This window comes from Brienomyrus brachyistius, chromosome 5 (assembly GCF_023856365.1).
Source record: "Brienomyrus brachyistius isolate T26 chromosome 5, BBRACH_0.4, whole genome shotgun sequence".
NCBI classification, from domain to species: domain Eukaryota; kingdom Metazoa; phylum Chordata; class Actinopteri; order Osteoglossiformes; family Mormyridae; genus Brienomyrus; species Brienomyrus brachyistius.
In genome coordinates this window covers 15,132,217-15,158,152 of record NC_064537.1, presented here as the reverse complement: position 1 = coordinate 15,158,152, position 25,936 = coordinate 15,132,217, and the positions used below count along the sequence as shown (strand labels likewise).

General features: G+C 41.5%; 1 protein-coding gene across 3 annotated transcripts in view; it reads right to left on the bottom strand.

The window, feature by feature from the left end:
• The window catches only part of cacna1g (calcium channel, voltage-dependent, T type, alpha 1G subunit), a 192,548-nt gene that overhangs the window by 65,352 nt on the left and 101,260 nt on the right, over positions 1–25,936 (bottom strand). For all 3 annotated transcript variants that reach the window (XM_049013647.1, XM_049013648.1, XM_049013649.1), the window contains exons 6-10: positions 21,135–21,294; positions 19,632–19,923; positions 16,920–17,012; positions 14,946–15,801; positions 13,809–14,194 (exon numbers count right to left, since the gene is read on the bottom strand). In XM_049013647.1, the coding sequence (XP_048869604.1) occupies positions 13,809–14,194; positions 14,946–15,801; positions 16,920–17,012; positions 19,632–19,923; positions 21,135–21,294 (1,787 nt within the window). The remainder of the gene's footprint in view (positions 1–13,808; positions 14,195–14,945; positions 15,802–16,919; positions 17,013–19,631; positions 19,924–21,134; positions 21,295–25,936) is intronic.

The following is a 25,936-nucleotide window of genomic DNA, read 5'->3' as shown; positions in this document are numbered from 1 at the left end:
TATCTTCCTCAAATTAAAATTGTACTATTAAAGGACGTTAAAGCATTTGCCCTTCATTGAATCTCTTGACCATTGTGTCCATAATACATCATGCAATGCCCCTAGAGTCGAAACCACATTTAGAGCATATAATGGAATGAGGCTTCAAACCAACTCCATTACAAGATAGAGCAGTAACTGAGAGAGAGGAGCAAGGCAATCTTCCTTCCTGTCTTAACAATTCACACCACTTGTTAGATTCCCTGCTGATGTCCTTTATGCAGCCAGGATATGTTGGGGAACAGCATACCTGAGACCATTTTGACATCTTAAAAGTAAAACGTAGCCCATTCTTGTGACACATAATTCCAAAAGTGTCTCTTTCTACAGTCTGCCTCTGATGCCTAAATGTTATCTCATAAAGGTCGATCAGTTATCTAATCCAATGTGATCTGTCCATCAGACTCAAAGCCAAGTCTGCCATTTGGTATGCTATTGGCTCCAAACACCTTGCTTCGCACCATACTTTAGCTTAAAAGACTTTTGAGCGCCACATGATATCTTTGGCATTGCATGGAACAAAGGTACATTTCATGACAAACAACTGCAAGCCAGTTCCGTTACAATAAAGGGAAGCGGATAAGAGAGAACTCAATGATCTGTGAGCAGATGACAAAGTACTTAACAGGATTTTTTCACCCAAAGCGCTAGCACTGCTGCCCACCATGCACTGTGGATGACAGACGGACTGCTTATATTACCAGCGTCCTGGACTGCTGGGATGGTGCTAATGTATCTCTGCCATCAGCCAACTTTGATTATTTAACACCAAGTTAAATACACACAGTGGGCAGACAATGTCCCAGTCATATCGCTCACTTGGGTCGTACAATTGCTAGAGATGCAAGTAAACCCAAATATTATCCATCCACCCATCCATCAATTTTCAATACCCTGTGCATCCTGTTCAAGATTGCAGGGGTCGGAAGCCGGTCCTGTTCACTATGGGTGCATGCTGGGAAACAATCCAGCAATGTTAAATTATATATATATATATATATATATATATATATATATATATATATATATATATATATATATATATTAAATTATAAACTATTGTTTTCACTTTTTAACTGTATTTTGACACTGGCTATTGTTTCCCTGTGTTTTCATATACAATGAACTTTGAATTACCATCTGTCTTGTATTATATTAATAGGCAAACAGAAATACTAGTGATGGAAGACAGGACATTATGTGTCCATTATTACCATTATTTTCTCCATATACAAAAAACAAACAAAACAAAACGAAAAACAAAAGAAGGGATGATAAAAAAGCTGTCCTGAATACAACAACTGTCAGATCAAGCTGATAGTTAAAAAATGTAAGTGTGCCTGACTGTTTGATGCCCAGACAAACATAAAATCTGACAGGCGATGATTTGAAAATACTATAAAAAATAAACTCACTTGCTGTCAGTCCCATATCTCTAATTCTGTTGGTTTTGAAACATGTATCTACCTACCATCCATCCATACATCCATCCATCCATCCATCCACATTTCAGCCACTTATCCTGGTCGGGGGTATGGGACTGAAGCCCAAAAGCCCATCCCAGACAGCATAGGGTAAATGTAAGTGCTATGGTCTGGATGAGATACCAGTCCATCTCAGACCACACACATACATATACACATACACATATACAAATACAAATCTTATACAATGGACGTTTCAGAAGCAACAACAGAACAGTGTCCAGGTCGCTACATGATGATGGTGGAGGAAAACGTTGCCTGACTCACTCCTCCATAGTAACCCAGGGTGGCTCGATCATGTTCAGATCCGGTGACTGTGCAGGTCATGGGAGATGTTCAACTTCACTGTCATGTTCATCAAACCACTCTGTCACCAGTCTTGCTGTGTGTATTGGTGCATTACCACAGCACCACCTTCAGGGTACAATGTTTGAAGCATTGGGTGAACATGGTCCACTAGAATGGTCCAGTAATCCTTGCCACATTGTATCCTAAAGTTGGTTTTGTGTATCAGAATGATAACGCACCATGTAGCGACCTCGACACTGTTCTGCAAGAGGAATGGCTCAAAATCCCTCTGGCCACTGGTAGGATTTGTATCTGTCATTCCCAAGATGAACTGATGCTGTATTGGTCAGTCTCTGCACAACCGTGTCTACACAATACTAATAAATGACATGCCAAGTAGTGGGCCTAGCGAATGCCATGATACTACAGCCCAAACCAACACTGTTCCACCCCATGCTGCATTCTGGGTATGCAACAGTCCATGTAGTAAGCCTCTTTGGGGCTTTTCCACACCGTAACTCTCTGGGATGTGGAAACGACAGTGAAGGTAGGCTCACCAGAGAACAATACCTGTTTCCCCTTTTCCACAGCACGAGATTTGCCATGCTGGCACCATTGAAACCCATGATTGGCCTTGGTACGAGAGACCAGTAGTTTGGCTATAGTAGCCCCACCATGAATATTGACCCTGTGGAGCTCTTGACAAACAGTTTTGGTAGAGACAGGAGAGTTAAGGTGTTCATTTAATTCTGCAATAAGTTGAACAATTGTGGTTTTATGTTTTATGGACAGAATCCAGGTTAGTACCAGAACATCCCTGTCAAACAGCTTCCTTTGCATCCACAGTTACTCCTATTGGATGTGGTCCATCCTTCCTGGTGGTTTGCTGATATTACCCTGGATATCATGGCTCTCCATGCACCACAAGCACTTGCTGTCCTGGTCACATATGTGTCAGTGAGACATGCACGTACAATTTGTCGTCTTTTGAACCCTGATATGTTGTGTGGAGTGTAATATTTTATGCACAGCTGTTTTATGGCTTCTGATCGTATGCACAATGAAGGACGACTGGCTACCAGGCCGTACATATTTAGGCGCGACACCTCAAGCCCCAGTTTGGCCAGGGTTTCAATTTCATTGTCCAAGCCCTGTATATAAAAAAGTGTTGGCAAAAAGCCCAACTTCCTTGGAAAAACCATTGACAAAATGAAATCAAACTATGTAAAACAAAAACAGATATACAATAAATAAGTAAATAAATATTACTTTTGCTTGTCACTTGCATACGAAGGAAGGAAAACCTAAATGGAACAATTTGCTGTGTTTCGGTAATACAGTATGGCAAAAACGCTTGTACGTAAAGTGCATGCAATGAAACATAATATTTCAGGACAAACTGAGTTAGCTTTAACTTAATGTAGATCCTAGTCACTTATGACACATAATGAAGCTATTTGTGACCCACTGTGTGGTCCAGCACCCCTGTAAAAACTTGGTGAAGGACCAGAGCAGGACCAGACTGAAGAGTTGGTATGGAGGCTATGAAGAATCACCTGTGTGCTTCTGGATTCAGGGAGAATGGAAGCCACACTAAGACAGCCCAGGTATATATCTGTATTGCTGCTCATTGGTGTTTGCCAGCTTGTTTTTAGACTTTCAGGTTATTTTTTCCACCACTGGTCATGTACCAGAAAGGTGACATGGAATCTATCAGCTGGCATCCCCCCAGCCATCAAAGCCATGCTCCCTAAATGGAGCGATGTCTCGATGCGTCCTCCTAGGAATTCCCAACATTCCAATACTCCATGCTTATCATGTCACCGTGCAAACCGGGCTGGTTAATGCTGATGCCAGCAATGTGCTCCACCCATTCGGGCACTGAAGAAGACACCAGGCTTTTTGGAGTGCTCCCTGGCACTCACCAATGGGCACATTGGACTGAACCGGAGACCCCACTTCTGACTGTCGTGTCTCAAGAGTGTCTCTCCAGCTGGCTTTTGATTACTGATTGCAGTAGCAGAAACAAAGAGAGACTGTTATATGCACTGCTCCAGTGCCAATGCTCGATTTTGTAATCAAAGAGGGGAGAAAAATGGCTTACGTGGTGTTCACCCTGAAACAGATATGCTCTTCAAAGACCACAATGCGAAACAAATCACTTCCTTTCACCAAAAAAAACCTCATTAAAACCGAAAATACATCCTCCACATATATCTTGGTACATCAGCACCATTTTTTTGTCTATCCTATACATCATGCCATAGATGACTGGTCAACAGTGGAAAGAATGTCTAACTGATGTTGAAAAGAAGTAGAAATTGTACTAAAACTAAGAAAATCGTAAGGGAAAAGAGTGAATAGCACCTCTAATTGGTCTTAGTTTTCCTATTGTCAATAACACTTAGACATTGGGGAGACTCTATAATCATGTTACGTCGTGTTTTGAGGAGATATTTATGGCGCACCGGTTCAAGAATTCTTTCTTGGCAGGAAAAAGGCTCGTGGTGGCCACACTCCAAGCCCCTTAGAGGAAGGTTGTTTTCCTATTAACAATGCCGAAGAAACATGTCGAAATAATGCCTCTGATCCCATCTTTTCAAATGACTTATAGTTGTGTCTCTACAAATAACATAAACGAAGCTGGTACACTTGGTTATCTCCACACTGGTGTTGGTTTGCTTGCTCACTACGCACATACAAATTAATCATAGCCTGGCTCCATGGACCGGGGCCAAACATCACCAAGCTTGGTCAATGTCGTGCAAATTGTCCTCTAACACTTCTTCATGGGCTATTGACCATTGACCTCCCTTGGAAAGCAGGAAACTACCTGCCCTTTCCCCACTCCATAAAACACCCTGCAAGCTCAGGTGTCAAAGCCACAAAAAGGAGCAGCAGTGTGGGGGTGCGGCATGGATAAGAAGGTGCTGCTGTACAGAGGACATGTGTATGCAGTCCTAAAATTGTTCCAAAGCACACAATACCGACCCTGAACTGCTTCAATAAAAAAAAAAAACAATGATTATACAAACGAAGTACAGAGTAGCAGTGCTGGAGGGTGTACTTGCGAGGGTGTATATTATCAAAGTAAATAATTTAATAACACAACACATTCTGATCTACATTGTCTGCGTGTCAGATGCTGCTGTCTTTCTAACAAAAAGACAATGGTGACAAACCCATAAAGGAATGAAAAAGAAAAAGAGAAAACTGAAAAATACTGTATGAACAGTGAATACACACATCAATTTCAGACTGAATTTTATATGCTTTTGCAGCACTATATGCAATAACATATGTGTACGAATTAACCTTGAATCGTATCATCTGCTGGTAAAGTATCCTTGTTTAGGCATGGAATATTTCTGAGGTAATTATGACATATTTTACACAAATCCTACAAGCTCCTACTTCATACCTGGAAGCCATTCAGTAGATAGTTTAAATCATGCAGCTTTTGTTTTGAGGTCTGTACTGATAAGACTGGTAGGAACCCACACTAGGGCTCAGCCAATCAGATGCTGAGACATTCATCGAGGATTCTGTCAGCGATAAGCTGCTGACTTCCCGTCTCCTCAAAAATCCCACTAGTGGGCATCTTGATGACTGACTGCCGAGCCAAGGTTTGGCCTTACAGGCCTCTTCATTCCGAGCAACTAGCCATCAACGGGAGCTCCTGACAGAACCCAGAAGACCCAGCACTACTGCAAATGACCTCTCTAAGCAACGGCAACAACAACCACAACAGTCAAGGCCATCCTCCTTGGGAGTGATATACGGGGCGGATGGGGGGGGGGGGGGGGGGGTCCAGGTTGCTACATCCACAGTCTCAAAAGAACAAAAACGTTTATGTAAAAAAAAAAAAAAAAAGTCAACACTGTATAAATAGTGTAGCGCTTGGAATCGTTCGTCACATTTTTGGCATTCAGACAAGTACTCCATCAGCATACCATAAAAGGTAAGTCTGTTAACATGGGGGAGAGAAGATTTGCCCCTGATTGCACCCCCCATCCACCCACCCCACAGTCCCATTCCACTCAATGCTGCCACCCCCTCCCGAAGAGGTAGCGGTGACGAGCTGCTTGGATGCCAGTCTGTGTTGGGCGAAGAGAAGCAGGGTTCTGGAGAGTGTGTGTGAGATAAGGCAGCGAAAGCGTTCCTCAGATACGGCCCCCTGTCCCCAGAGGAGAAGGCAGCAGCCGTGTTAAAGCTGGCTTCACGTTAATCACATCGCTCGATTTGCTCAGATGATGATGGTATCCAAAGCAATTTTAATAATTCGGTTGCACACACGTGCACAACTGCACTCACCATTGCATGCAATTTAATAACCAGATATTTACAGAAGCAATTTGGAGCTGTCTCTCGCTCGAGGGTACAGAAGGAAGCTAAAATCACATGCATGTACTGCCATACTTATGGTGTCCAGCTCCACAAAATGCTAAAATGCTTACATATTTATAATTTTATGATCTCAGCAATAAAAAGGGTCATATTTGCTGGATAAGCCAGTTAAAGTTTAATCCTAACATAAAAGGCAATAGCATTTTGTGTTTTATGGCACAAAAGCTGAAGAGTTGCTTAAAAAAAGTCTGCAAGGTTTATGCCAATAGCTTGGAAGATCTGTCTTCTGGGTGAGTCTTTAGTGTCTTTGCGTGAAGGTCCCGAATGGTAAAGCACAGACCATAACAGGAGGAACTACACTAAAAATCAGCAGTAAATTAATGCAGCTTAGGTTTAATCCTCAGAAATAAATGGAAGGATATTTCCAAATTTTGAGACTTTACCCACTCAACTTTTAGATTTGTGCAGAACTGCAACTGTGACAGACACCCAGTGCCACGCTGAGTGTGCCAACTTCTGGCTGAACCGCAAACCATCTTGGGTTAGAGCCCCAGGAGTATCACTGTGTTGTGAATTAGACTAACATCGAGTAACATTCTTCATCTCAAATATACAGATAAAAGTTATAAAGCACTATTTTTATATTTTGCAACTGCCTGCTTCCTTATGTTCCCAATGTCACATAATTGGACCAAATTGGCTACACACATATTAAGACTGATGAAGTAATAAAATACCATCAGTCCAACTGCTTATCCAGTACAACAATATGGGGTTAATGGTCAAACATTTGACACACTTTTACACTAAATACTACTATTACTACTACTACTACTGATAATAATGGCAATAATAATAATAATAATAATAATAATAATCATAATAATAATAATCATAATCACAATCATAATCACAATCATAATCATAATAATGATAATAATACTGTGTAATGTCCATTTACTGTATATGTGTCTTACTAGGCAGCTGACACGAAAGACAAAGAAATAGGAGAATAAGTAGTTTTTGTTATTTTAAAATCGGCATACAACATAATTTCTTCAAAAGAAAAAAACAAGGGCTACCTTTTAAATAAAATAAAATAATATAAAAGGTTATATTTTGTGGTATTAACAAAAACAAAACACCATGACCATGTGGTGTAGACTGCCGCAAGTCTGACATTATGTATTTTTTCTCTCATGTAGCTGATGGGGCAGCATAGTAGCTTGTACAACACTGATATAATCTGAAGGCTTTTCTTTTTTGTATACAATTGTACTCTTTTGAAGTACTTTCAAATAATATCAGTGCCACGTCATCCAATGTCCCACAAGAACAACTTGAGTGAAAATAACCACTGCAAGACCGAAGGCAACCTTCTTGAAATACAAGAAAGATTTTAAGCCTGCATGACTAACTCATATATTGTATAAAAATGTCTTTTTTTTCGTTATAGGGCAAATGGTGATGTGTACCTAATTCTAATGTAATGCTGATTGACAACAGTAATGTAATACTTAAACTTACATAGGCAGTTGAACAGTGTCAGCTTATCTCCAGAAGCCCAGTACCTGCTTAAAGTCGACAGGAGGAAGCAGCCTAAGGGCAATACGGAAGCTTGGAATGATAGATTGAGACCTGAGCTCTCTTGGTTCATCTGAATGCACCAGGCAATGTAATTTAATACTGTCAGTAGTAGGCTGCATAATGCTGGAATGGCTAATTACAAGAGCATAATTCTGTTATATTGCTGCAAGTTCCAGAACCGAAACTGCTGCATTTAACAAAGATTGGTCTAGCATAATTTGTCTTGAAATCAATATATTAATATAAAATTCAGTATTATAGTAGTCTTTATATTAACTGGCGCAGCACGGTGGTGCAGTGGTTAGCACTGTTGCCTCTCATCTCTGGGCCCAGGGCCCCCTGTGTGTGGAGTTTGCATGTTCTCCCCGTGTGATCGTGGGGTTTCCTCATGGTACTCCAGTTCCCCCCACAGTCCAAAAACATGCTGCACTTAATTAGACTTGAAAAATTAGCCACAGGATTGCATGTGTGAGTGAGTGGTGTGTGTGAGTGTGCCCTGCAATGAGTTGGTGCCCCAGGCTCCAGACCCCCATGTACCTGAATGGGACAAAGTGGTTTCAGAAAATGGATGGATTTATAATAACCAATCACAAATGAGAATTAATTATTTTTTATAACACATAATCATATCTGTGCAAGACCTGAAATACAGTATATGAAGATGAATACTCCTCACTCAAATAACTAAATAGCATTTTGGTGTTTGACTTAATTGAGTGATGTGTACGGTAGTAGTTCTGAAGTGGTGCTCAGCTACATGTATCATGGAACAGCATGAAGAAGAATGCAGCTCGAAATTCTAATTCAGCGATGCATAGAGAGGCACGCACGTGAGAAGAACGGAATTAGAAAGAGTGGCAGACAGGGTATTACCATAAATATGATTACTAAAAAAATACAACAAATAAAAGTTCATTGTAAAAGCCTTAATAATGCTGTTGTCATGATCCAGGCGCAGTAAAACAAATCTGCTTATTAAAACCTGAACCTTAAGGCTAATAAACGATAAAAAAGAACACTGCTTCAGATGGTTGGACCAAACCCCTTAACATAAAAGTTACCCCAATTTAAACTTTTCTGAATTGGAAACTCCTATGATGCTTTTTACAGATTTCTCTCCAAGTAAGCCTTATGTCACGTACACACATAAACAAACAAACAGAAAAATAGATAAAAACAAGCAAATAAACAAACAAACAAAAAGCGATGCTTAGAAAGTGGAGGTGGAGAGCAGTTACCATCGCTTAGGCAAACCCTAAGCGTGCATTTTGCTTACTCAGGAACAGACCCTAGCAGCCGTTCCACTGACAGGAGTGGCGTACTTCATAGGCCCTGAGGCTCAGCGTAAAGAGCGCTGAGCGCTGACCTTACTCCACGAGGGAGCAGCACCAGACAAAACAATTACGCTTCGCTCTGGCACAGGAAACTGACATGACTTTTAAGCCAGCAGGGAAGCGTAGAGAGAGGGGCTGAGGGTGTGGGTGGTTAGAGTGGGGGGGTGGGTTTGTACGGGCCACTCAGAGTGAATCCAAGCTTCCAGTGCTGTCCCGCACTCATCAGGTGTCTCGCACTCCTTGACAGTTCCCTCTTGGCAAACGCTGCAGTCTATTGTCAATAGAGGGCCATTGAGAAGATGGCTGAGGAGCCCGAAGCACAATATATTGGTCTCACAGTGAATACACACTGAAATTGCAGATACAGCTGTCACTTATCGTATTCTGTATACAATCCACAGCCATTATTTCCTTATGTTTCTGATAGCTTATTTCATTCTTTATATTCTATGTTTACTTACCATTTAAACTACAGGTATCCATCGACTCATGTCCTAATGAGCCAATGTCCAATGGCATTTATAGGTAAGGTCAAAATAAGATATATATCCATCCATCCATCCATCCATTTTTCAAACCGCTTATCCTACTGGGTTGCGGGGGGTCCGGAGCCTATCCCGGAAGCAATGGGCACGAGGCAGAGAACAACCCAGAATGGGGGGCCAGCCCATCACAGGGCACACTCACACACCATTCACTCTCACATGCACTCCTATGGGCTATTTAGCAAGTCCAATTAGCCTCAGCATGTCTTTGGACTGTGGGGGGAAACCGGAGTACCCGGAGGAAACCTAAGATATATATAAAAGAACTATAAAAACTCCAAAATTATCTAAATTTTCAGTCGAACGGTCTAATCCTCTCTCTTTCAGCCGTTGATTGAACATTTAGAAAATTGAAGAGTTTTTACAGATCTTTTTAGGAGCTGACAGTTGTAGTGTTCTTTTTATCATTTATTACCCTTAAGGTTCAGGTTTCAAGAAGGCAACGTCCCTAGCTGCTAGACCAAATAAGACCTCAGTTGGTTTCTCCTTCTCTACCTAGTGCTGCTACTGGTTTTCCTGCTGTGCCGCATCCCAGAATGCAAGGCACACCTGGGTATAGGAACGGTTTAGCTCAAACCCGTGGAGTACCCCCGGAAGTTGGGTTGGATTGTGGTCGCATCATGTTCACACCACAAACAAACCGCTCCAGAGTTTGTTTGGGACTGGACCGAGACCACCTCCTCTCAAATATCTCAGTCTGATTGTGTGGGTCTGTACCCAAGTGCTCAAACGAATCGTACTAAGGGAGAAATCAAACCAGGGTATGTTTTAACTGGACTAAAAAGTGCTCGTTAGTCCGTGCTAGTTACATTTCATTCGATTGCAAACTACTAGGGAGTTGCATACAGTCACAGCTTGCTGAATGGTAAACCACAAGCACCTCGCTAACTTGATGGTTATGCAGAAGGGCAGAAAAAAGAGATGTCAAGGAGCAGATGGAATTATTTTGGAAGCCCAATTACTTTTAATGGATCGATCAATAAATTTTTTTGCTTGGTTCTCCATATTTCTGCATTGGAAAATTTGATCGCTAACCAATATTTTTTGTCTAATATTGCCGGCCCTGGCTGTGAAACTTGCCAGCACTTATTAGCGGGATAACATAATATAATTTTTTATTCTGTGGAAAACGAAAGATCGATCTGCTTGTTAGATTTAACAGGAGTCATAAAAAAAGTTTATTTATAAGAAAATAAATAAATAAAAGGCTGTGTCCCGTTTTGATCACAACCAATCCGCCCAACAAATAACAAATAACAAAAAACGACTTATTTATTCTCACTTGTTTTGGTTAAACTTAAAAAGATTTTGTGTCCCCCATGGTTATTTAGCATAAAGGTCCCAGTTCCTGAAATATGGTGTGAAAGCAACACACAAAATCGCCCAGGACCATTAAAAGTTCCCCTTGGAGACAGTGCAGGGACTTGTAAACCGGGACCAGGTTCTGGAACTTCAGTGTAAAAGTGCCTATTACTTACTGTAGAGTACTCTGTGTATACTACAGTACTGTATGTAATATCTTGCCTCTCCCCTATAATTACTGAAATACAATCAAACTGACCTGTGTCCTGTGGTCATGATCCCAAATGCAGATGCAAGTCAAAAGATACCCAGGATTGCCAAATTCGCTCAGCTGGCTGGCGTGAAATTTTCAATTCGAGACAAGTCTGCACCTTTTTTTACATGTATGTAACAGTTTTATTACCTTGTAAATAGTCTGTAGGGTTTGCAAACTACCTCAGTACTTTTGATGTAGCTAATTTTACGTTTATAATGAAATATAGATGTGCCGTAAGATTTCTGGCAAGAGCATGAGTCAGAAAGCGTGAGTGTCACATCAGATGTGTCAGAGTTGGCAGCTCTGGATACCTGGATATACAGTATATATGTAAGTTTACTCATTGAGGTAATTTACTTGTTTACTCATCCTGATTACTGAATACAGGTCTACTTTTATATTTTTAAATTTGAGTTGATCCTGGATTGCTTAGGTAGTGTTTATATCATGAATGCATATATGCACGACACAAACAATTATCATTAAAAGATTACTGATGACAGAAAGTCATTAATATTAGCAATACAAAGTATCAGAGGATTGATAAATCCCTCGTGTTGTGGTCCTGGTTGGAATCGGCGAGCCTGTGCAGATCTAGGGAATAGCTTGACGCTAGTGGGTGAAAATGCCCAACAAAAACGAGAGATCAGCTGTGCTGCCTGTTCTGGTTTTAGCAAACCTCTCTGCGCAAAGAAAATGTACATTCCAAAAACAGCCAATGCAAAAATTGGAGTAAATAGGCAGCCAAATTGGAAAAACAGTGAGGAGAGTGAGAAGTGATGAGGGTTAGAGTGAGGCTATAAAACTTCCTGGAAAGCTAAAGGGAACAGATGCAATTAGGCAGGTTGGCGTCTGTTTTTATTTGTCGAGGGACTGGGTCAAGGAACCCGAGTAACCTTGTAAATTTGAATTCTTATTGCACTAATGTCTCACATTCACTAGATGGCTCAAAAAACCCCTTGGGGAGGAGTGCGTGTGGGGGGCGGTGGCCGCTTCCCTGGGAATCAGCAGCAAACGATGCAATTAGCGATGCACTAAAGCACAGAAACGCATCACCTGGATCTTTCACTGGAGAGTATCCGGCAGCAGGAAAGGGCAGAGAAGCTGGTGCTAAACAAAGACTCTGCTTATTAATACAGTAAGCTGTGTGAGAAGCAAGGCACCCTTATTGTCAAGCAACTTGCTGTTAGATAACATTTATGCTAAAGATGGCCTACAGCAGCAGTAAAATTAGTCTTGAAATGTTAACAGAGGCTTACAAGGCTGAGTTTCAGTCTCCAGCAATTTCTGTTTAATATCGTGCACACATATCGAATCTTAGTTTGTATAACATTTTACAAATAATGTAAAATTGTGAATTGCGTACAGCTAAAGTAGTGAGCTTTATGACTAAAACATTAGTTTCCGAATACATGAATGTCACAAGGGACAGAAGTGAAAATCTATTTATTTATTTATTGCTGAACAGAGAACTTCTGATGCTGGAAAAACAAAATGTCAGCTCATTGCCATTTCTAAGGTAATAAAGCAGAAAACAGGTTTTGGTTTACAAATGCAGCTGTAGCAAACCCATAACCGGACGTATATTCTGAATCAACTCCTAAGAGTGTTTGTATAAGTGAAAAAACATCCTATTGTTCAAGGAACTGCATCAGATTTACAGTCTAAGCATTTTCTCTTGCTGTTTTCTAAGGTCATAATAGTCAGGACTGTACAGCGTTTGTCGAACAAATAACCCAATGATATTCTGTGATGCAGGGGGGTTGAACTAACATGATACTAACAGATACGTTTGGGCTAAAATAAATGATAAACAGCTGATGAGGTTTCAGGTCGAGGTACACTGAAAGACTGAAACACTGATCCATGGTAGTCCTTAAATAAGTGTCATATATTATCCTGACATCAGGCCCAGCCTCTGGCAGTATTATTTCAGAATGAGAGGGATCGAACATCACTGCCTCATTCCTCTTTCCTTGTAACAAAGTAAAAACCATTTTTATCTGCTGCCAAGGAAAGAGTTCACAGGCCATTAGGCTGGAAGACAGAAGGAGCAGCTCCTGCGATCTGTTTTGCCAAAGACCACAATAAGAATGCTATAGAGAAGGATAGAGTAGTGGCGGCTGTTTCTTTTTCTATCCTCAAAATCATGCCTGCTTTCTTGACAAATGTGTAGTAAGTTTTAGTTGAAACGCTTCTTGGACTATGCACTGCGACCAAGCGGAATCAATCACCCATACCTGAGGCCCAGATGCTCCACTCCTACACAGTTCCTCAAAGCGGTTTATGGGACATTTTTGGACAAATTACCAAGCATTCTGGCTAAAAATCTCCTCAGTACATCAGTATGTTTTTACCAAGATTAATCTGACAAAGGCCATGGTGAAAATCCAATGACAGGACTTTCTTTGGCAAAACCAGGATCACTTTATCTTTAGCTCTTACTGCTGAGTTTTATAACTAGAAAATACTCATGCATTGCCTAACATTTTAGAGTTAAGCAGGAACAAACACGATAACCATAAAGTACAAGGCTTCTGTCTTCATGAACCCGGATCTTTCTGGCCAAGATGACCAGGCCTTGTGTGACATTGGCACACTGCCTCTGAGAGCGACTGGCACCCACCTGCTCGTGGTACTCGATGCCCATGCTGAGCGTGTTGATGAGGATGGCGATCATGATGCCCCGGCCGAAGTATTTGCTGTCCACAATTTTGCGGAAAGTCTCACACACGAGTCTCCAGAAAAGTAGCACTTTTCTTGCCCGTAGACCTAACTTCACTCTGGTAGACCCCCCTTTCTGGTTAGGGTCCCGGCGATCACGATAATGCATGTCTTGAGTGAACTCATATATGCCTTCGCTGTCCGAGTCGGCGGTCTCATTCCCATCTGTGCCTTCTGAGTCCAGACTTGTGGATTTTAGGCAGTAAGGGCAGCTCTCGGGGTCAAAGGTCAGATTGGTGTCCTGGCTGATGCCGCAGTTAGCTGTAGCCAGCTTGCAGGAGACCCTTCCTGCACGAGGTAATAAATGGAAAATCAGTTATTTGAAGTCAAGCTCTCAGCTATTTTGAAGAATCAATAAAACTGCGTTAATTGGCTTCTGTGGTTCCCTGGATAGATAAACAGCATGAGAAAATCATTATTGACCAGGGCATTTTAAATCCAGTGAACAGAAAACTGTTAGGCATTTTCAAATCAAATAACCAGATAGATCACTTTGATGTGGTCTGACAGTACATTTAGTCTGATTCATTCTGCATTTCATGCATACTCATTACCTTCATTATATTTGCCCTCTTTACTATAAAATGTTATCTGCTGCAAATTATTTATAATTTCAAGCAGTGATTCCTACAGATATAACACTATAAAAATAATATTAAACTTTTAGTTGAATTCCCGTTGACAGAAGACTGTGACTTCAGACTTAATGTGTTGAAAACCCATTATATGATGACAGTCACCAACTGATGCAACAGGTTTGTGACTGGTTCTGACTGGATGCTCTTTTTCATGGGGCAGACACCTGTTGTCTTTTACTCACTATCCATTTAGACTATTGTTACCCTAAACTGTGGTGCATTAGTAAGTGCTACAATTGGTTGACTGTGTGTTAAGTGCTTTGGGCCAAACTTTGGGATTATATAAAAATAAATTGAATTGAAGTGGATGTGATTTACAGTAATCCCGATCACCATGGGCTTTGAAGTTTTATTGGTTCCATCCCTATTAATGATTTGTTACTGTAACTTGGGATATTTACCTATGGGACTGTGTGCCTCTATGAGACACTGTGTACTGTTTACAGATGGAGGTGGGATGTTGAGGTTGGTAACTGTGAAGGCACCACAGCTACTGGTCATAGCATCGACGGGCATCATCTCCCTTAGATGCTCCTGAGGAGAGGAGGGGTACAGGGTAGGATAGTTTTTTGGAGCTACTGGCATGGCTCCAGGCACAGAGTTCCTCTTGAAGCCATGCAGCGCAGGGTTAGTAGCTGGGGCAGTAGAGGACACTGAACAGAGTACGGGTTCGAGGTGACAGTCGGCGTGGTAGATACTGTGAACTGAACCAGCACTGCCGGCCATGGGAGGGGCAGTTGTGGCGGAGGTGGAAAGGGTTGAGCTGGGAAGCAGGGGCAGGGGGCCCGGTGAGGCAAGGCGCCTGCTGCCATTGGTCACAGATCCGCTCTCCACATCCCGGGGCTCCAGGCTGGCTCTGTCAGCCCTAACGCTGCCATTGCCCAAGTGGTAGTGGTGATGATGGTGGTGGTGGTGGTGCACCAGGTGGTGAATGGAGCCCGGTTGCCTTGTGCGACGGCTTCTTTTGTGCTGGGGAGGCTCCGGGACGGGGGAGGTGCAGACCCGTAGCCCGGCCCGGCGTGCGGCTGCCCGGGAGAGATGGGCCAGCTGCCGGCTGCCCTTTCTCACCACGTGGACTAGGTACTTGAGCAGCTCGTCGTAGCAGCTGCCCGGCTCTGAGAAGCTAGCCAAGGTGCTGGCGTTGGACATGAAGCGAACGCGCTGCTCCTTCATCAGCTGGCTCTCCCGCTGCTTGGTCTCTGAGAATTGAGTGGCAATGACGACCAGGCACAGGTTTATCATGAAGAAGGAGCCCACCTGAGCAGGGAGAGAGGAAGCCACAGCCCTGTTTAAGTCATGGGCAGTTTATTTATATAGTCATACATATGACAACTGTGCTCACATCTAACAGATCTGTTAAGGCAGTGTTTCCCAACCCAGTCCTCGGGGAACCACGGTTTTGCTCCCTCCCACCTCCCAGCCAATCAGGAACACCGAATACCTGGTACAGGTGCACTGGGAGCTGAAAGAAAGCAGAAACGTGGACTGTCCAGGGTTCCCCGAGGACTGGGTTGGGAAACACTGTGTTAAGCCACTCAACTGGCACATGAAAGTTGACACATCCCAAAAACGGAGAGTGTGACATAGTTGGGAGACTAAGAAATTAAGAGAAAAATCTTTTCAAAGATCCTCCAGGCTAATTAAGCTATCATTTTAACTGAACGGACTGTAGGAGTAGATTAGCATTCTTCATCATGTTGAATGTATTTGGCATTGCCAATGAAAGCTCTCACCTCTGCCACATACCGCCTCTGAAACTGTAAGCTGTGTAAGCTGTGGAAAGTTATAACTCAAATAATCGGAGTCAACTACTCCTGCACTGTCCCAGTGCAGCTTTCCTTTATCTTATCCTACTGAATAGTCAGACACCAACTGCACCCCCTTTGTTGATAGGGAGTAATCTCATGCCCCGGATAGTGTGCTACACAATATAACAGGGTTTCTCAATCCGGTCCTCAGGGACCCACAGACAGTCCATGTTTTTGCTCCCTCCGAGCTCCCTGCCAGACGATCCACGTTTTTGTGACTGTCTGGCAGGGAGCTTAGAGGGAGCAAAAACACGTACTGACTGTGGGTCTCCAAGGACTGGACTGGGAAGCTTTGCAGTATACAATTAAAGCAGAATCAACAAATATTCTATTCTATTCTATTCTATTCTATTCTATTCTATTCTATTCAGTTTATTTTTATAAAGTACCTTTTACAACAGAGTCACCCCAAGGCACTTTACACATAGGTGAATATAGTAAAATATAATGCTATTCATTGGCAACCTGAAAATATGAATCTGCCAGTGTGTGTGATGTGATGCTCATCATACATGGACCCTTTCGCCTGGGGCTTAAGCCTTGGTCTGCAAGTGATACAGCACTTACTATGATCAGGAGGATGAAGTAGATAAAATTGTAGAAGGAGTGTGCATCCATCACAAAGTACATAATATCAACCCATCCCTCCAGAGTGATCACCTTCAAAAAGAGAGAAAGACATGAAGACAGGGTAAGCGTCTCTTCTTCCAGCAATTATATCTCCTCTATACCAACAAACAGAACATGCAGATGTGACTGTTTCTTAGGTTGGCAAAGGGAGTGTTTCAGCTGATCCTGGGACAGCGGCATGTTTATAAGCCTTGCAGTACAGCTCAGATTCTGCCCCAGCTGCTAAGTGGCTAGTAAACCCACCGTGGCACTAAGGAGACACTTGTGCCTCATGTTGTATCTGCAACTGATGGACAGGGAGAGGGGGAGGGGGCGGACTTAAAGGGAAAAAAAGAAACATTCTTTTTTCTGTAATTTACAAGATGTTACTGAGTGTGAAACCAAGATGAAAAGCTGTCAGACAGCTAATTGATTTCAGAGGCAGCGAATTAAGTGCCGAGTGAGGGGAGCAGGCTATTGGCAGCTCGCAGCTGCGAGATTAAGTGCTCACGTACCTCCCAGTACTCAGGACATGACAGCTTTAGAAACAAATTTCAGTTTTGAGCTTCCCGAAGGGGAAACAAGCAATGAAAACGCATTACCCTTAAATGCAGTAATTACAGCTAACAATAAGCCTTAAAGTTTGGAAAAGACAAGTCTAATGCTTTAATCATACATGCCATAGTTGATTTATTTTTATTTTTGTATTTGATCTGTTAGCAGATGCACTGCAGAACAAGTTCCATATCCAATTTAAATACCGATAAGAATAAAGATAACTAAGTGATATTTAGTCGCTAATAGAACATGACAATTAAAAGACATGCATATGTCACGGAGCAATTATTAAAATTATAATTGGAGACGATCAGCAGCTTGTCTTGGTTTTCGCCATGCAGGCAAATCACTTGTGTGTGAATTCACCTCCCTCCCTACACCTCGGGCACTGCTAAGCATTGGGTCGAACTGGAACCGGCAGCAGTCTGCCGGGCCTCACCAGCTAGATCGCCATGGTTACCATGAACATGGTCTGTGACTGTTCTGTGGGAACCTGACATTGTTTTACAGTGCGTCTTCAGATTTGCACCAGCATTAGAAAATGTGTCTAGAAATGCCGTACGAGGCCCGGAAGGAAAAGAGCCAGGTCTTTAAATTCATTCACGTTCCAGAATGCCACCAACATAAGTTCTCTTCCCTCTGGTTTCACTGGTACAGGTTGCTTGCACTGGAGAGCAGTTCTCTAACGCCTGATCATTTTCTTGGCTTCACGGCTTACACTAATGCTCCCTGCATTATGGAATCCGGATGTTTCTCCTTCCCTACGTTACTCTTTGATTCGCTAGGCTGACATCATCCTCGGGACAGTTCCTCGTGACATATTAGTAATTTCCAGAGCTAATGTCACTGGGCTGCCTGCCAAATGTATCCAAAAAAATACTCTTCATCTTATAAGACATCTTGCAGGCTGAAAATAATTTATTCAAGGTGCTGTCTGCTTAAACAACAAGAGTGGTTTGGAACGAGTAACCAGAATAATATTAATTATATTTTCAAACTCATGCTGATGGCTCTCGTTGTAATCAGTGTAAAGTTGGTGTAATCAATCTTTTTTTGCCGATAATGCGATTTTTATAGTAATCACTAGTGTATTTCCACAGTTCATATCAATGTTTTTACCACTAATAAGAGGCAGAGACCTATGCATAACAAAAATGAATGCTGTTGCTCCATTTATATTGAATAGCAGTATCTGGAAAACACAAGGATAATATTTTACTACAGAAACAATTAATTAGTGGCAAATAACGCCAGGCACTATAAGAGATTATGTTTCATTAGAGAAGAATTAAAAAATTAAGGGAAGCTGATTCACTTCAGCAAAAAAAAACCAACTGCTACACAGTAAAAATAATGGGAGAACAGTGGTTTCTGTGGGGTGCTACAACTGCAAACAACACAATTCTTAAGCTCAGCTCAGATTTTTATTCTGTCACATTAATGTTCATGGTTGCACATCTTGAAAGCCGAAGTCAGCATGAATTAAGTAAAACCCGTTGATTTTTTTAAAGCAAAACTGACCATGGCATATATTGTGATCTGTCATCTGGAAGTAGACAACAAGCATTGTTTTATTCAAGAATAAAGTTATCGCTCTGTAAATTACCCATGACTAATGAATTTAATTTTGTTTAGTGCACTGGAGATAATGATGACTGAAGATAAAATGCTCTTAATTCCATTCATTTCCTAGTCATTGACTATATCTGAATGATTTTCAGTTAATGTGTCATTTTTTTGACACCAGATCAATAACTCTTATACTCTTAAGATCAATAACGCCTTATATCTGTAATAAAAACTCGAAACTTAGACATTTTGAAGAGAGTCAGAGTTTCCATTCTCCATTTAAACATCTCTTTAAGAGACCAGATGAAAGGAAGCATTCAAAAATATCCCCAGTTTACCATCCAGTGATAAAATTGATCAGATATAAAAAAAAAACCTTCAATAACTTCTTAGATAATTGTCTATACGCATCCGAGACCAAGAACAGGAGCAAATCAGAAAATCTCAACGAACGAACAAACAAACAAGCAAAACAAATAAATACATTGTAGGTAACAGATGGATATAAAGGTTGAATATTCCAATGAAGTGGCTGCGGCTCACCTGAAAGATGGCGATCCAGGCATAGCCGATGTTGTCAAAGTTGATAGCGCCCTTGAATGGGTTAACGTCGCCGGCGGAGCAGTTAGTGTAGTAGCGGTTCCAGTTAACACAGGTGGTGTTGTCGGTGTTGTTGTAGGCCGTGTGGTCCAGCTGGCACTGCACACCCTCCTCGTGCAGTGTGGGCACCGAGCTGCACAGGCGCATGCCATTCTCACGCGGCTGCGAGCAGATGAATGGGTTCTCGTCGTCGTTCTCCGTGTGGTAGTAGCTGTACAGGTCCAGAGACAAGGGGCTGGGGGGGGGGGGCGGGGGGAGCACACATGCATTCATGATTCTGCAACACTATAAGACCCAATATCGCCATTAAACATGAGATATTATGTAACTGCCCAAACTTACAATCCATTCATAAATAAATCATGCTACTAAAGCAAAACTGGGGGAAGTTTAAGTAAAAATATAAGCCTCCTTGGTACTCTGGTTTCTTAAACGATAAGACACTCTGTGAGTACTACACATACAAAAACTACAGCCCCATTTAATTAACTTTGTCCGGCACAATGGTACTGTTCGAACAAACCCTCGGCTTTGGACCTCGGTTTTAGCAGCATGCCAACCTGACAGCAGAAAAAATCACTGCTGACTGCAGCAGAGAGGCTGCCCGGTGTGGTCCCTCGCTAATGGCACACATCCCTGACTGACGATAATTGGGGTGTCTGTCAACACAGATTCTATTCACTGCGAAAGTGACTCACTGAATTAACTCTTATAAGTCACTAAGCACACGAGGGGCTTCTACGGCCCATTGGTCCTAATCTCTGAAAAAACTATGACAAACTTCAGAAATATGCACTTAATAATACCACAATATATCGGGTTCGATTTTCATGCTGTATTCCACTTCTTCATTCCATATCATCTTCTATTCAGATCAGATCATCCCAATTTCTGATCACTTCTTATGCAAAGCAATAATTATGATAATCGAGATCATTAATTCATTCATTTAGTTTCTTCACTGTGCCCATCACCAGAGATTATCGGCTCACTCCTTCCAGTTTGCGAAAAAAGTGACAAAAGATGGAGGAAACAATATGCCTCACATTGTATTATTACTTAGGATGACCTCCCCACACCAGTGCTGACTGGAAGAGACTGTTTCATTTACTAGTTACCTTGACTTACCATAAAAACTCTTGCTTCAGGGTCAGGATGAAGCTGGAATGTTCCTGTCTTGTTATTTTAAGGACTGACACCAAAGCCTGAAATGCTACTTCAATGCTCACAGGGCACCTGCTCCACTAATTGAAATACATACGCCTGTGGCAGGAAATACTGTAGCAGTTAATGTAAGGTAGCCTAGGCTGCTCTTGCAGGAAGTAACTAAAGCTGTTACACTGTATACAGGTAAAATTAGGTGAAATGCGTCAGGGAAACAAGTAAATGTACTCCAGGATTGAATGTGGCTGTACGACACCCAGTCCTGGTTTCGTTGTCACTTACAGGGTGAAGTTCTCTGGGAGGAAGCAGCGGTTCCGTAGCAGCCCGGCCCACAGCTGCACCCCCACAATGCCGAAGATGAAGAAGACGAAGAAACAAAGGAGCAGAACGTTGCCGAGCATGGGCAGAGTGTCCAGCAGCAACGTCACGAGGATCCGCATGCCTGCAGAGAGGACATCCCTATGACAGCCCGTTCTCCATGCGGTCATATCTTTATACCCACACGCACACAAACGCCTCTTAATGCAACAAAGGAGTAATGAGATGTTTCTTGATTTTTATGCTCGACTGGAATCCACATCATACCGTCTTAATGCTGGAAAAGCTTCCATAAGCCTCAAATCTATCCTGGCAACCATGGACCAGTGTGACGCATCCACACACCCACATAAATGCACAAACGTGCACAAAAGAGGAAATGTCCTCCAGTCAAATATGAGTCGACGTACTGTATATCACCCGTGCTATAATTCCTCACATCTTACAGTCCTACGCACAGATAACACACACCTGTTCGTGAGGTTAATGATACATTCAGAAATGCATATTGCTTTAGTTGGGGCAGGGTAATGTTCCACAAAAGTACCATCAGAGCCATTTGGGTGGGGAACCGGTTACCTCAATCTAAATAACGAACATTGCCTTGCCAGCCAAATGTTCAGAGCACAATAATTGGTGCAGAATCCCAACAGAATGGCTGGCAGCATTGTGCCTTACTCTGACAACCTAAGCGATACAGTCTTCACATTCTGAGGAAAGACTGATAAGGGGGGAAGCACTATCACCGGAGGTAGATACTTAATGAAGAATCTGTTTCCCAAGATATAAATTATCCTAGTGGCTGCTGTGTGTTCTTCTCCAAATATTTCCTATGACAAGCCCCATTGCTAAGTATGTGAACTATGCAGACATTTGACTTTCTATTCTAAATACATGTTTAGAAATGTAAAAGGCCTAATTTCCATGAATTAAGAAGGTGACTGAATGGATTTTTTGTTAAGACTAATACTGAAATTTGAATTCTAAGTAATTCTGTTTCAAAATCAGCTCATTTCCTTAATAACTGAACTGCCATATACTTTATATACTCATAATAATCTCAGCAACAGCCAGACTTTACAACGTAATAATACGGCTCTTGTGACTGAAAACAAGCAAGTTTACGGGTAAAATTTATTTCTGAAAAGAAAACTGGGAGCACACTAAAGGCTGGGAAATTAGATGAATGTGACAGAAAGGCATCTGAAACGCACCACTAAATGAAATCGTTTTAGCAAGCTAAAGACACATTTGGTAGGATTTTATAGCTTTAAATCTCAGGAGGCATCTGGCTGCCGAATCTTGGAATATGTACTGTAGGTCACAATGGATACAAGGGTTACCTGAGTTAGGTACATTTAGCGCTTAAGGATGCCTCTTGATTTGGGAGATCATGGTCTGTCTCTCACCGCAGGCTGTCCTTCGGGAGTTACTAAAGGTCAAAAGCCCGAAATGAACTGAATTTTTACAACCATGGAATTGAAAACTGGATGGCATTATCAGTGTTTATACCATAAAATGCATCATGGGAACCAGTGGGGGGGTCCACATTTAGGGTGTGGTGCAGATATAAAATAGCATCCCATAAGAAACCTACTGGTAATGTAATTAAAGCTGCAGAGATGGGGCTTCAGTTTGGACCACACATTGTCTTCAGGATAGTAGCTACAATATAAAAAGCAATTCCACTGCTGATTGTTGTGAACCGAAAATTCACAAACACTTAGAAACAAATCAGTTGTCACTTGGCACTGTCATGTATGTGCAGATAAATCAAATAAAACAAGTTTTATTGTGGAGAAAAAAAAAATAGATGTGCATCAGCACTGCTGCTGAAGTTGATCAATTGTTAGTTTTGGGCAAATCTACCCAAAAAAGCTGCTCAAGGATTGCAGCACTACCTGGGGAGCTCATCCACCTACCTTTGAATGGGTATATCGCTAAGTAAAATCTCCATGTGACTGAAAAACAAGCCACTTACAGTACAATGGACTTATCAGATCACCAAGTCTCAGATTATTGTATGATTCATGTCTATCACAGTATAGAGAGTCTCACCATGATGAAAATTGCTACAGAAGTTAGATCCAAACAGGCTTTTCATTTGACAGATTTATCAGCTCCTGTGTTTTCACTCCTTACAGTGAAGTACGGTGGGCGAACTCAGCAAAAGATATCTAATTAGTACATTTGATTATTATTTTGGCCAAAGAGCACGTAAAAGCAATTCAAGTTGAGCAGTGGCAATTCATAATTGAAGCCAATAAATATTTCAGGCAAGATATAGTAAAAGCACTCTGTGCCCTGCGAGTTTAAGACTTTCAGTTGCAGTGCAGTAAAGCTTGATCACTTTCAGTCAGAGTAGCACAATCTGTCCCTGTAACCCTCGAGAGCCGATGCTAGCAGATGGAAACACCAAACTGAAATCCGCATAATGCTATTTCATGTGAATCGTGTATTGTTTTTAAGTCAAAGGAAACCAAAATGAAAACCAAGACAGTGATCTCTCAAAATAAACCAAATTCAGCAAAAACTAAAAAAAAAATGTTAGTCAGAGGCTAAGTCAATTATACCTGTTTTTTTTTTTTCTTTTCTTAAGGATGACTGGCACTGGGGCTAAAATACTCAGGGCTAGGTTTAAAATACTCAGGGCTAGGCTAAAAATACTCAGGGATAGGCTTAAAATACTCGGGCTAGGCTTAAAATACTTGGGGCTAGACTTAAAATACTCAGGGCTAGGCTTAAAATACTCGGGGCTAGGCTTAAAATACTCAGGGCTAGGCTTAAAATACTCGGGGCTAGGCATAAAATACTTAGTGAATGGACCTAACGTTTATGTGTTAGCCTATAAAATATCAGAAAGTTAAAAAATCATTGGTGCCCACTCATAGCTACCAGTTCGCGAAACACTTAAATGACTTTTTTGAAACTGGATCTGCTTTTAGTGGGACTAAGCCACTCTGTGTCCACAGGGTTCTGCGCTGACTGGACCTAGGCTGAGGGATGTGTTTTTGGCTCCTTTCTTAAGGGGGTGACCTCACCGCAACTTCACACCGCTCAGGACCACAGCCTTGAACAGACTGAGTCGTCCAGCCCCATCTGTTCCCCAGCTGAGCTTTTAATTCATTAGGCTTCATTGGTGATTGACTTAATTGCTTAAAATTTAGATTTCATGATGATTTTAATTGAAATCACATTAAGCTAAACCTGTTAGCTGGAGACACACTTTCATTTTTCAATACCGCTGAACAAATTTGTTGGTTAAATTAATTGTACCCTTGAAATAAATGACTACATGATTCTAAATGTATTTAGTTTCCCCATTTACATTGTTTATTATTAATTTTGAATTATCCTGCATTTATTTTTTGGAACACTTATGCAACACATGAAATTTTATTAAATGAAAATCCGTAAATATGTTTGGGTAACACCGGTATTTTGGTAACACCGGTATTCCCATCCAGGGTGTCCCCTTATCTTGTGCCCTGTGCTGCCTGGAATCGACTCCAACCCCTTGTGGCCCAGTAATGAAAGATGGACGGATGCAGTGATACCGATGGATGTCGCCATAAATTCTGAAAGAAGCATAAAGCCTTTGATGCATTCGATTGATAGTTCAATCATGCAAAGGAAATTAAAAACTCAGTTGGTCTGAAACAAGGTTACGCCATGTGCCAGAAAGGCCGAGCTTGGACAATTTAGACTTAGAGGACTGTATTGGGCATGTGCACAGCTGTGCAACAAGAGAGATCATTTTCCAGATAAGACGGAAATGAAGGGTACAGCGATCACAGCTAAAGGCACTATTCTTCTTTTGACAACAATAATATACACACGGTATATTTAGTCATTCCTCTGCCATAAACTGTGAAATGTCATCAATATATGATGAACATACATTTAGAGAAAAAAATAAAGGTCAGCTAATATTGATCCAAATGCAGTTATTTAAATTTGACAGTTCATTATAGTCCCCTGAGATGACGTTTTCGCTTGTGAAAGAGTTCATTTCGAGATAAGAAACTTGATTACTACAATTGTATCCTACAATCAGCAAATATTATTAAAACTCTATGTATGAACAACAAAGAATCAATTTCTATCTGCAGCCTCACTACTGCTGAAGTGCAAAGTTACATGTGGCCTTTGCATTTCCAGGTCAATAAGCCACAGCAAACTAAGGATAACATGTGCAGTCCTCTGACTGCCAATATTTTGCAATGAAATCAATATTTGCAAAGGCTCATCTAGAATCCCCTCAGAGATGAGAGTTGCATTTTTGGCATACACTGTACTAATGATCATTTATTGATGCCCTTTCCATAATAGTGTATACTAAGCATTTCACAGTATCAAAGCATCTCCTATTTTATGTATAATAACCTTTTCATTTAATTCTTTTTCACTCCTGGTTTTTCTTCACCTCACACCTAAGCTCTTGTCACTTCTTACTCTCAGACATGAGATCTAGGCCAGCTTTTTCTGATAGAAAACATTGGTGCCAGTCAACATGTCCAGGAAGATTTCAATGCCCCAGACAAATGTGAGAAATTCTAGTCAAATATTATTTGTGCTTACTACTGAGCTTGATAGGCAGACTACATAAAGAATGACATCATCAAGACATGTAGATTATTTTAATGGAAGGGAGGCTATTTCAAATAAAACGAGTCCTGTCTATAGACTTACGTGTGTAACGCAAAAATAAATAAATATTATGCAAGCTCATGCTTCAGCACGTAACCACAAAGAATTTCGTTCAG